The sequence below is a fragment of the Leucoraja erinacea genome, chromosome 15, assembly GCF_028641065.1.
Source record: "Leucoraja erinacea ecotype New England chromosome 15, Leri_hhj_1, whole genome shotgun sequence".
Lineage (NCBI taxonomy): Eukaryota > Metazoa > Chordata > Chondrichthyes > Rajiformes > Rajidae > Leucoraja > Leucoraja erinaceus.
Window position 1 is genome coordinate 214,731 of NC_073391.1, and position 13,370 is coordinate 228,100.

General features: G+C 42.8%; 1 protein-coding gene across 2 annotated transcripts in view; it reads right to left on the reverse strand.

Annotated features, from left to right (window-relative positions):
• Nucleotides 1-742: 742 nt before the first annotated feature.
• Nucleotides 743-13,370, reverse strand: part of LOC129703885 (pantothenate kinase 1-like) — a 102,752-nt gene continuing 90,124 nt past the window's right edge. For both annotated transcript variants that reach the window (XM_055646564.1, XM_055646563.1), the window contains 2 exons: nt 11,884-12,009; nt 743-1,870 (listed from right to left, as the gene is read on the reverse strand). In XM_055646564.1, the coding sequence (XP_055502539.1) occupies nt 1,811-1,870; nt 11,884-12,009 (186 nt within the window). In that variant the 3' untranslated portion in view covers nt 743-1,810. The remainder of the gene's footprint in view (nt 1,871-11,883; nt 12,010-13,370) is intronic.

Sequence of the window (13,370 nt, forward strand, 5' to 3'; positions counted from 1 at the left end):
AAATATGAGAATGTGCCTCTCTCAGTATAGATGACAACAGAAATGGAGAAAGCATGAGAATGCAATGGTTCCTAGAGGAATGGGAGGAGCTGAGAATATGTAGGCTTGGAGTGAAATGGAGACTAGTCAGAGATGGGCTCTGAAGATAACGGTACGGTAGAAATTGGAAGCAAAAATGATGGTAATGAGGAAGTAGCACCAGGAAAGTCAATGTATTGGAATGAAGCCAGTGGGGGGGGAGGTGGGGGTGGGGGGTGAGGAGGGACTGAGATGGCGTAGGCTGCATCCATGGTGGTAAACATTGACACAATCTCTTTATAGAAAGTGAGCAGAATCAGAGGAGATACAAATATTCATTAATAATGGAGGGTGCTGTGGAGCAAAACTCATCGATCTCTCTTAGAGAAAACAAGACACTCTCAATCTGTCCCTGGTGAAACATACGCTGGGTTTAGGAAAAGGCAGAAAGAATGAACAAAAAGAGAGTGAGAGCATGGCAATGGAAATAAAGACCCCAAGAGAGTATACAAACAAGAGAGAAATAGAGATACAACAATACATTGCAGGGGCACTTCCGCGATTTAATCAATTAAGACAGGTATGCATGCAATCATAGTATTTGGATAGAGCATGCTACACACCCGAATTGTTCGGGTGTTCCAAAATCCTTTGTAAGGATATTACAAAAACAAAATTATGCATGTCCTGCCATTAAGGATGTAAAATGTAGAAAGAAAAAAAATTTTTTTGCTAGTGTTCATTTTATTTTTAAAGTCCTCAACATAAGCGATTGTTTTAGGAACGTGATTTTAAATAATCATGGAATCCATTCCACAGATATGTTCATATTTAACACATAAAATCCAATACTGGCAACTTTCCGTACCTTTCCTGTCATTAAATTAAACAATCAGATATATCCCACACTTTAAATATTTACGAGTACCAATCCAAAAAAATATCTACCACAATGATAGAATTGTTTCAAAAAAGTCTTACCCTAATAGATAATGAACAATCACAGTTCAATGATTTAGTTTGAAGAAAATGCAATCACACAGTCTTTTAAAGAATTATTTTCTTCAAAAATAGCACAATTATTGAAGCAGTTTCACATTTGTGGGAAAGTTTTTTCACTCGCATGATCAAAAGTGTTTTTACAAAATATATTGTTGTATCCAGATAAGCAATTTAATCCATAATATGGCCACATCAAGAAAGAACTGGCTTTCGAAGATGGTCATTGTACTGGCATATCAGTCAATGGTCACCAAAGTGTGTGTTCAAAGAAAGGTCATCCTTCATAAATTCTTATGTTGGAGCATTATATAAAGGCCAAAAAATTAATGATCTGCAACTTTAACAGGTTAATTTCCAGTTTTGCGGTTTCATTTGAAATTAAGGAAAACATTTGAAATACGATGCAAAATAATTCAAATATCCATGGCTGTTTATAAATAATATTTAAACAATTATAATTTTGATCCTTCACAAGGCAGTACATCCCAGAAAAAAAAAAATTATCAGTGCACATTTATACAGAAATCATTTAAAAATATTAATACATAAAACCAGTGGGCTTTGGCTATCTTGCACAGTTTAAAATAGCTTCAGAATTTACACCAACCGGGTTATTTAACATCCCTTTGAAACGAGCCTCAGTGCAGCAGAACAGGACCACTGTAAAAATGTGTGAGAAAATTAGAAGTTAATTGTTTGGTGAGAGGAACTCATTTTGTCACTAATTTTCAGACCCAGGTTTTCTAGAAGACTCGCACGTTTTGGTGATAGTGATGGTCGAGGCAGCAGCTCAGTGGACATCGGTCATCTTCAGCAATTCCAGCAATGCCCCGACTGCTCCAAAATAACCCTGCAGGACCAACAGGGAACAGATTTTTAGGGGCTGCCAGCCATTTCCCCAGGGAATGATAAGACAACAGCAATGCACAGCAAATTATGTTGCTGTAATTCCTGATACCATTGTGACATATACAGTGGCTTGCAAAAGTTTTCATACCCCTTGAACTTTTCCACATTTCGTTACGTTACAACCACAAATGTAAATGTATTTTATTGGGATTTTATGTGATAGACCAACACAAAGTGGCGCATAATTGTGAAGTGGAAGGAAAATGATACATGGCTTTCACATTTTTTTACAAAAAAAAAACTGAAAAGTGTGGTGTGCAAAAGTATTCAGCCCCCTTTACACTGATACCCCTAAATAAAATCCAGTGCAACCAATTGCCTTCAGAAGTCACCTAATTAGTGAATAGAGTCCATTTGTGTGTAATCTAATCTCAGTATAAATACAGCTATTCTGTGAAGGCCTCAGAGGTTTGATAGAGAACATTAGTGACAAACAGCATCAGGAAGCCCAAGGAACACACCAGACAGGTCAGGGATAAAGTTGTGGAGAAGTTTAAAGCAGGGTTAGGTTATAAAAAAAATATCCCAAGCTTTGAACATCTCACGGAGCACTGTTCAATCCATCATCCAAAAATGGAAAGAGTATGGCACAACTGCAAACCTACCAAGACAAGGCCGTCCACCTAAACTGACAGGAGAGCATTGATCAGAGAAGCATGGTAACTCTGGAGGAGCTGCAGAGATCCACAGCTCAGGTGGGAGAATCTGTCCACAGGACAAATATTAGTCATGCACTCCACAAATCGGGCATTTATGGAAGAGTGGCAAGAAGAAAGCCATTGTTGAAAAAAAGCCATAAGAAGTCCCGTTTGCAGTTTGCCACAAGCCATGTGGAGGATACAGCAAACATGTGGAGGAAGGTGCTCTGGTCAGTTGAGACCAAAATTGAAGTTTTTGGCCTAAATGCAAAACGCTATGTGTGGCGGAATACTAACACTGCACATCACCCTGAACACACCATCCCCACAGTGAAACATGGTGGTGGCAGCATCATGCTGTGGGGATGATTTTCTTCAGCAGGGACAGGGAAGTTGGTCAGAGTTGATGGGAAGATGGATGAAGCCAAATACAGGGCAATCTTGGAAGAAAACCTGTTAGAGTCTGCAAAAGACGAGACTGGGGCGGAGGTTCACCTTCCAGCAGGACAACGACCCTAAACATACAGCCAGAGCTACAATGGAATGGTTTAGATCAAAGCATATTCATGTGTTAGAATGGCCCAGTCAAAGTCCAGACCTAAATCCAATTGAGAATCTGACAAGACTTGAAAATTGCTGTTCACAGACGCTCTCCATCCAATCTGACTGAGCTTGAGCTATTTTGCAAAGAACAATGGTCAGAAATGGCAGTATCTAGATGTGCAAAGCTGGTAGAGACATACCCCAAAAGACTTGCAGCTGTAATTGCAGCGAAAGGTGGTTCTACAAAGTATTGACTCAGGGGGGCTGAATACTTTTGCACGCCACACTTTTCAGTTTTTTATTTGTAAATAAATTTGAAAACCATGTATCATTTTCCTTCCACTTCACAATTATGCACCACTTTGTGTTGGTCTATCACATAAAATCCCAATAAAATACATTTACGTTTGTGGTTGTAACGTGACAAAATGTGGAAAAGTTCAAGGGGTATGAAAAATTTTGCAAGCCACTGTATAACAGTGTGAAATCTCTGGACCTCGTCTGTACCATTGACATGAGAAACTAAATGTAAACACTCATTTTTTCACTACTCATTGTCAATACTAGTTTTGTTCTCTATTCTGCTAGAAATATTTACATAGATAATTTTTCAAAGAGAGGGTGGTGGGGATATTCCACGCTTTATGACCCGATGACTATCATTTCAAGCATGTCTCTGATCCATTGTGCAACAAGTCAACAGGTTGACATGTCCTTACAACCTGGCAATGGAGAGTCCAATTAAAGAAAATCCCAAAACAACACGATAGATAACCAGGAAAAAGGTAAGACCCATTAAGAATAGAGATAATTTGTGCTTGGAGTCTGGGGACGTAGGTGAGGTGTTAGAGTACTTTACATCAGCTTTCACCAAGAAGAAGGACCTGGACCTTCATGGTCCTTTATCGTGGTGGAAACAGATGCAAAGTATTCATTTAGGCAAGTGTGGAGAATATTAATATGCAAGAAGGAGTAGGTATTGGAGCACTTGATGAGCATCAAGGTGGATAAATCCCAAAACCTGATGGGATCTATCCCAGGTCATTGTGGGAGGCAAGAGAGGAGATTGTGAGAGCCTTGACAAAGATCTTTGCCTCTTCTCTAGACCAGGGAAGGACTGGGAGGATTGGCGAGTAGCTAATGTTGTTCATTTAAATATGGGAATAATAGGCTGCTGGGCCTCACGTAAGTGGTAGGGAAACAATTGGAGAGGATTCTTCAGGGTAAGGTTTACTCCCATTTCGGATTAATTAGGGACAGTCAGCATAGCTTCCCATATGGCAGGTCGTGCTGTACTAACTTGATCGAGGAGGTGATGAGGTGAGTGATGATATAAGGGTAGGGGAGTGGATGGTGTCTACATGGACTTTAGTAAGGAATTCGATAAGGACCCCCATGGTCAGTTGCTCAGGAAGATTAATAGTGATGATCATATGGATGCGGAACTGGCTTACTGATAGAAGACGGAGGGTGTGGTGGCAAGGCAATATTCAGGCTGGAGGTCTGTGACCACAGGATTTGTGTTGGGACCACTGCTGATTGTGATATATATATATATATATATAATACGTATTGGGCATAAACATAGACGGGATTTGCAGATGACACCAAGAATGCTGAGGTTATGGCATGTTGATTGATAAAAATACATCTCTTGATGCTTCTGAACACATCAGGGATGTAACCTAGGGTCATTGGGTGTTTCGGGTCTTTCAACATCAGACACCCTCACCCAGGCGACCCAGCTGTGGTTGATCAGACCACGACTTGTGTTCAGGTGGCATTCGCTCCTCCCCTGGACCTTCTCTCCTGATCCAGAGCCATCCTTGATTATGCTGCTGGCTTTGCCGAGGTGTACAGTCAATGGGAGGTTGGTTTGTGTGACTGAATCTATTGAATCCATTGACTGAATCTACACCACGCTGCCTTGGCAAAGCCAGCACCATACTATCTAAATGGCGTCAAGTTGGAAAAAGGGGAAGTACAACGGGATCTGGGGGTCTGTGTACATCAGTCTATGAAAGTAAGCATGCAGGTACATATAACCATATAACAATTACAGCACGGAACAGGCCATCTCGACCCTTCTAGTCCGTGCCAAACACATATTCTCCCCTAGTCCCATACACCTGCGCTCAGACCATAACTTCCCGTCCATATAACTATCCAATTTATTTTTAAATGATAACCACTAACCTGCCTCCACCACCTTGTGTGGAAGCTCATTGGTCCAGCTACCACTCTCTGAGTAAGGAGTTCCCCCTCATGTTACCCCTAAACTTCAGTCCCGTAATTCTCAAGTCATGTCCCCTTGTTTGAATCTTCCCTACTCTCAGTGGGAAAAGCTTTTCCACGTCAACTCTGTCTTGTATACTCATCATTTTAAAACCTCTATCAAGTCCCCCCTTAACGTTCTGTGCTCCAAAGAATAAAGCCCTAACTTGTTCAACCTTTCTCTGTAACTTAGTTGCTGAAACGCAGGCAACATTCTAGTAAATCTCCTCTGTACTCTCTCTACAGTACAGTAGGCAATGAAGTACAGGTACAGCAGGCAATGAAGAGAGCGAATGGCATGTTGGCCTTTATAACAAGAGGAATCGAATACAGGAGCAAAGACGTCCTTCTGCAGTTGTACAGAGCCCTAGTGGAGACCACACCTGGAGTATTGTGTGCAGTTTTGGTCCCCTAATTTGAGGAGGACAGGGGCTATTGAGGGAGAAGGCAGCGTAGGGGTACAAGGTTAATCCCGGGATGCGGGACTGTCATATCTGAGAGAATGGCAGCAGCTGGGCTTGTATACTCTGGAGTTTAGAAGGATGAGAGGGCATCTCATGTCTAATATATAAGATTGTTACGGTCTGGACACACTAGACAGGAAACACTGTAATCCCGATGCGGGGGAGGATGGAGCAGGGGCCACAGTTTGAAATAAGGAGTAGGCATTTAGAACGGAGATCCGATAAATTTTTTCACACAGAAGTCGGTGAGGGTATGAATTCTCTGCGTCATGTTGAGGCAGGTTCTCTGGATGCTTTCAAGAGAGAGCTGGATAGGGCTCTTAAAGATAGCGTAGTCAGAGGATATGGGGAGAAGGCAGGAACGGGGTACTGATTGGGGATGATCAGCCAAGATCACAGTGAATGGCGGTGCTGGCTCGAAGGGCCGAATGGCCTACTCCTGCACCTATTGTCTATTGTCTATTGTGACGGTCTGGATACGTCCACAGTTCACTGTAATTTCTTGCGGTCTTGGATGGAGCTGTTCCTAAACTAGGCTTCGATGCATCCCGATAAAATGCTTTCTATGTTGCATCTATAGAGGTCGGTGAGGGTTGCTGGGGACATGCCGGACATGCAGCAGTAGAACTAATGCCTCGCAGCGCCAGAGACGTGGGTTCAATCCTGACCTCGAGTGTTAGGACAACATCGGAAGCCTGGATCGCCTCAACGCAGAGGGAGAACAAGGAGGGAAGAGACAAGGACTTTAAGACTTTTGCCTTCCATCACAGTGAGGAGGTGCCTGGTAGACTCACTGTGGTGGATGTTAAACTGTGTTAAGTGTGTGTTTTGTGATTTTATTCTATGTTATGACTGCAAGGCACGATATTTCGTTCAGACTGAAAATTCTGAATGACAATAAAGGATATTTGACTACTTTGACTTTGACCTGTGCAGAGTTTCAATGTTCTCCCTGTAACCGTGTGAGTTTTCTCTGGGTGCTCCGGTTTCCTCCCACATTCCAAAGACATGCAGGTTTGGAGGTTAATTGACTTCTGTAAGTTACCCCTAGTGTGTAGGACATCTAACCAGTGTACAAGTGAATGATGGTCGCCATAGACTTAGTGGGCCAAGGGGAATATTTCCACACTGTATCCATACATTAAATGTCATTACTTGATATCCGGCCAATTTCGGACATGATTGAGTTGGATTGGTATTTGACTGCAGGGTCGTGAGGGTACAAGGAATATAGTAGGGGCTGAGAACGCATCCTGGTGGGGCACCAGTGTTGAGGACTATCGTACAAGATGATTTGTCACTGTTTGTTGGTCAGGAAGTTGAGGATCCATTGTGGAGGGAAGTGCCGACTCCAAGTTCCAGGGAGATGATCTTGGATGGGGTAATGGTATTGAGAGCAGAGCTTAGTTTATGAATAGAAGTCAGACATAGGATAATGTTATCGATCCTCTCTCCCACTGGCCATTGGTTGGTCTATAATATAATCCCATTACAGTGATTGCTCCTTTCTTATTTCCATGCTCGACCAATAATGCCTCAGTAGGCGTACCCTCCAGTCCTCTTCGGTCTTAGACTCCATGACTATTTCTTCTCGTGAAGGACATGCGTGAACCCGATGTGTCCTTGATCATCCTTACTTTTTTGCATATCGTTCATTCATTTGTTCTATATCTCTCTATAACACCATCTATATCTCTCGTTTCCCTTTCCCCTGACTCTCAGTCTGAAGGGCCTTTACCCAAAACATCACCTGTTCCTTCTCTCCAGAGATGCTGCCTGACCTGTTACTCCAGCGTTTTGTGTCTATCTCGGGCATGTGTGTTAATGCTGCAGCTTTATGATTTACATATGGACAGCACAATGACACAGCTGGTGGAGCTGCTGCTTCACAACAGCACAGACCTGGGTTCCATCCTAGCCTACGATGCTATCTGTGAGGAGTTTGCATGTTTCAGGTGCTCGGGTTTCCTCCCACTTCCAAAAGACATGCCCTCTGTAAATTGCTCCAAATAAGCAGGGATTGGATGAGAAAGGGGAAAACATAGAACCACTGTGACAGTGTGATCCCTGTGGATTTAGTTGATGAGCCTGGGATAAATTCCCAAGCTGCCACGGTGAGATTCATAGAAACATAGAAAATAGGTGCAGGAGTAGGCCATTCGGCCCTTCGAGCCAGCACCACCATTCAATATGATCATGGCTGATCATACAACTCAGTATCCGCTACCTGCCTTCTCTCCATACCCCATGATCCCTTTAGCTACAAGGGCCACATCTATCTCCCTCTTAAATATAGCCAATGAACTGGCCTCAACTACCTTCTGTGGCAGAGAATTCCAGAGATTCACCACTCTCTATGTGAAAAATGTTTTTCTCATCTCAGTCCTAAAGGATTTCCCCCTTATCCTTAAACTGTGACCCCTTGTTCTGGACTTCCCCAACATCGGGAACAATCTTCCTGCATCTAGCCTGTCCAACCCCAAAAGAATTTTGTGTAACTGTTCAAATCATTATATTCGTGCTTTACACAGATGTACAGAAACAATTGTGTGAGCACAGGCTCTACAGTCTATTACCGATGAACTACCCTCTGCCATGGCGGCTAGATATACCCTCTCATCACACATGGAACATGGTAGAGTACAGAAACAGGCCCACAATGTCTGTGCAGAACATGTTGCCAAACTAATCGCAACTGTTGGCACAGGATCAAGAGTCCTCCATTTCCTGCACTTCCATGTGCACCCCCAAAAGCCTCTTAATGGTTTTTGCCTCCAACACCACATCACACATCAGAGCGATCCATACCCACCTCCCTATATGCAAACATCTTGCCCCACACTTCTCCATTAACATTGGCCCCTTTCACCTTAAAGCCATGCCCTCTAGTCTTTGACACTTCCACCCTGGGGAAAAGGTTCTGACTGTCTACCTTGCGTATGCCTTTTATAATTTTATATATTTCTATCAAGTCTCCCCTCAGCTTCCAACACTCCAAAGAACACAATACATTTATCCAAGGTAGACACATAATGCTGACGTTAGATCACCCATTCCTTCTCTCCAGAGATGCTGCCTGACCCACTGAGTTATTTAGCATTTTGTGTCTACCTTCGATTTAAACCAGCATCTGCAGTTCTTCCCTACACAAGTTTATCTAACCTCTTCTAATAGCGAATTCCCTCTAATCCAGGTCTCATTCTGGTAAAACGACCTGCACTCTCTCCGAGGTTTCTGGATCCTTCCTGAATTTGGGCAACTCTCCAAATGCGGCCTAATCAAAGTCCTCAAAGAACTTGATCAAGTAAAGTAAGGTATGATTTACGTACAAAGCCAGGCTGATTGTCCCTAAGTCACTCAATGTTTTCCAAATCGGTCTCAATTCTATCCGGAAGAATTTTCTCTATTATCTTCCCTACCACTGACGTGAAGCTCAACAGCCTATAATTCCCTGGATTCTCCCTACTTCTCTTCTTAAACAAAAGAACAACATTGGCTACACTCCAGTTCACTAGAACCTCACCATGGCTGGAGAAGATGCAAAGATCTTCGCCAAGGATTCTGCAATCTCCAGTGTTGCCTCTATAAATAACCTGGAATAGATCCCACCCGGCCCAGATTTATCCACCTCAAAGCGCTTCATGAGCCCCAATACCACCTCCTCCTTGATCTCAAACTGCCCTTACATATCAGTATTCTGCCCACTGATCTCACTGCCCTCCACGTGCTTCTCCTAGTGTTCAATATATCGCTTACATTCCCTGATTCCAAGCAGAAATGTTCCCCTTTATGTTTGAGCAATTTAGCTTCTCTGTGGTTACCCACTTGCTTTTAATGGAGGTATATAAAGCCTTGGGATTTGAACCTGACTCAAACCCATTTTATGGCCAATTTTGTGCCTTCTAATCACCTGTTCTTTCCTACATGCTTAATATTCCTCAATGGCACTGACCAATTTAATCTTGTTCAAATTTACATGCACGTCCTTTTTGACCTCCTTTAGGTCATCCACAGTACCCCTACTCTCCTCGTTACTTTACTGGAACATAGTGGTCCTGAACTTTGATCAACTGGTCTTGAAATGTCTTCCACCAAGGCACGGTGGTGCAGTGGTGGAGTTGCTGCCTTACAGCACCAGTGACCCGGGTTCCATCCTTACTACAGGTTGTTGTCTGTATGGAGTTTGTACACTTCATGAAGTGTACACGCAGCACGCTGTGGCTGAAACCATGCATCCATTACAATATAACTATATAACCATATAACAATTACAGCACGGAAACAGGCCATCTCGGCCCTACAAGTCCATGCCGAACAACATTTTTCCCTTAGTCCCAACTGCCTGCACTCATACCATAACCATCCATTCCCTTCTCATCCATATGCCTATCCAATTTATTTTTAAATGATACCAACGAATCTGCCTCCACCACTTCCACTGGAAGCTCATTCCACACCACTACCACTCTCTGAGTTAAGAAGTCCCCCCGCATGTTACCCCTAATCTTCTGTCCCTTAATTCTGAAGTCATATCCTCTTGTTTGAATCTTCCCTATTCTCAAAGGGAAAAGCTTGTCCACATCAACTCTGTCTATCCCTCTCATCATTTTAAAGACCTCTATCAAGTCCCCCCTTAAACATCTGCGCTCCAGAGAATAAAGACCTAACTTATTCAACCTTTCTCTGTAACTTAGTTGTTGAAACCCAGGCAACATTCTAGTAAATCTCCTCTGTACTCTCTCTATTTTGTTGACATCCTTCCTATAATTGGGCGACCGAAATTGTACACCATACTCCAGATTTGGTCTCACCAATGCCTTGAACAATTTTAACATTACATCCTAGCTTCTATTACATTTGGAAACAAGTCTGCTTTCCCTTTAAGAACTGTAGGGAGCTTTTAAAAAGTGTTAGATACCCAGGACCTGGCCTCCCTGCTGCTTAGTCACATAAAGGGAACGTAATTAGCACGAGCAGTTCAATTCTAGGTGACACAGTGGCGCAGCGGTAGAGTTGCTGACTTACAATGCCAGAGACCCGGGTTCCGTCCTGACTACGGGTACTGTCTGTACGGAGTTTGTACGCTCTCCCTGTGACAATGTGGGTTTGCTCCAAGTGCACAGATTTCCTCCCACATTCCAAAGATGTGCAAGTTTGTAGGTTAACTGGCCATTGTAAATTGCCCCTAATGCATAGGATGCAAAACTGGGGAAACCATGGAACTAGTGTACGGGTGATTGTTGGTGGGCCAAAGGGCCTCTTTCCACACTGTATCTCTAAAAGTAAATCTAGAAAACTAAAACTAAACTGTGTCTACCATGATAAAAGGGATTGGATTCCACTGAAATCAATAGAAGAACCTAGATTCTAAACCAATCACAAAAATCTACCTTAAGGACTCTTCAACCTCTAACCCAAATTTGTAGTCACCTTTAAACTCCTTGTGTGTCCTAAATACAACAATAGATTCACTTTAAATTTCTTCCTTTTGCTTTACTGAGCGTGGAACAAAAAATACCTGGTAATCATAAAAAGTCAATAAATATTTCAAACAGATGAGCATTAAATTTTATTTAAATTATGTATCCTTTGGGTGTCATAGGTGTAGCCAGCTTTTTTGAAAGTGGTGCATGCTTTGTTGAAAGAGCAGCATGTCTCATAATTTAATGAGACTCCAATATGCTCCATAACATGACCATGGCACCACCTACTGGTGTGATTCCCTGGCATCTACCCATTGAAACTGAAGCATCTACCTCTCGACCCCAAACATCACCCATTGCTTCTCCCCAGAGATGCTGCCGTCCCATTGAGTTGCGCCAACATTTTGTGTCCATCTACCTAGATACCTTGTACAATACTGAAGTGGCCCCAGTTCATTTGAATTTACTCTTCATGACATGGTTTCTGTAAGTCCACTCGAGTCTCTTGGATGAAATCATGCCGTGAATAGAATTGATGTTAATATTTAGATCTTGCCTTGGTTTTGACTAATTTGCTGTATACCAATTCAACTAATATAAAACAGCACTCACCTCATGTTCCAAGAACAAGGCTTTCAGTTGCCCATTCGACCAATAATCCATTGCATAGGCGAGTAACTTCATTGAGACCATATTAACTCTCAAGAAATTTCCAACAAATACCACTCTGTTGATATTCTATAAAACAGCCAATATTTTGTAGATTGAGACATAATAAGCAACATGATCAATTTCAGAAAACCTGTGCATCAAGATAGGGCAAATCTTATCCCTCATTGTTAATCTGTCACAGTTAGTCAACTAGTAAATGTGCAAGTGTGTAACTACAGCTAATGTATCTTTAGCTACTGATTTTGTGGGAGATGGGGCCAACAAAACATACTGGATTTGTCTCCAAATCTTACACGGAGATATAACCGATATTGAAAGATTAAAGACTTCACTCAGAATCCTCATACCTACTCTATGATCATGACCCCACAGGCTAACACTAGGCTATCATTTCCAAAACTGTTTTTGATCTCATAACCTCGGGCAATCTCCCCTCACTGCCCCCAGTCGCATAGTTCCCGAGCCGCACACTGCCCGCTTCTATCTCCTTCCCAACATCCACAATCAGGAACCTGGCAAATCCACAGACTGCCCTTCCTGCTCCTGCCCCACAGAATTCATCTCCAAATAATATTTCCCAGATACCTTCACAACTCTCCAAACCATTTGTCTCACACCTTTTGTATTTTCAACTCTGGGACCCCCTGTCTACCTTCTGCTTATCAACCCCCCCTTGCTGTACAACCTATTACCTGCCAGGTATGTCCCTTCCCAGCTTTCTCCCCCATCGACAAGCAGTTTGAAGAAGGGTTCTGACTCGAAATGTCACCTATCAATGTTCTCCAGAGATGCTACCTGACTCACTGAGTTACTCCAGCACTGTATCATTTTTTTGTAAACCAGCCTCTTGTCCAGTCCCTTCAATGGGCTCCAGCTACACCTGCCTTTTAGTCGGTTACATTGAAGAATCCTTGTTCCAAATATACACTGGCACCAACCCCTAACTCATTCTCTGCTACAACAATGACTGGATGAAGCTGCCTCCTGCACCCATGCAGAGCTCACTGATTTCATCAACTCCACCCTGTCCTCAAATTCACCTGGACCATCTCTGACACCTCTCTCTCCCTTTCTTTATTTCTATGTCTGCATGAAAAAAGACAGACTATCGACTGGAATCTAATACAAACCTCCATTTACCTGGCCTACGCTTCGTCCTACCTTGCCTTTTGCAAAAAGGTCCTGTCCCCTACTCTCAATTTCTACGTCAGCGCCGTATCTGCTCCCAAGACGAGGCTTTCCATTCTAGATTATCCATATGTCCTCGTTGTATGGTAAATATGGTTCCCCCTCGGATGTACCAAGCGTAGCCAAGGAGACCGTTTCACCGAACACATGCTCTGTCCGCCAAGGTCTACAGGAATGCCCAGTTGTTATCCAGTTTAACTCCTCTTCCCAGTCTCATACTGATATTACTGTCCTGTCCT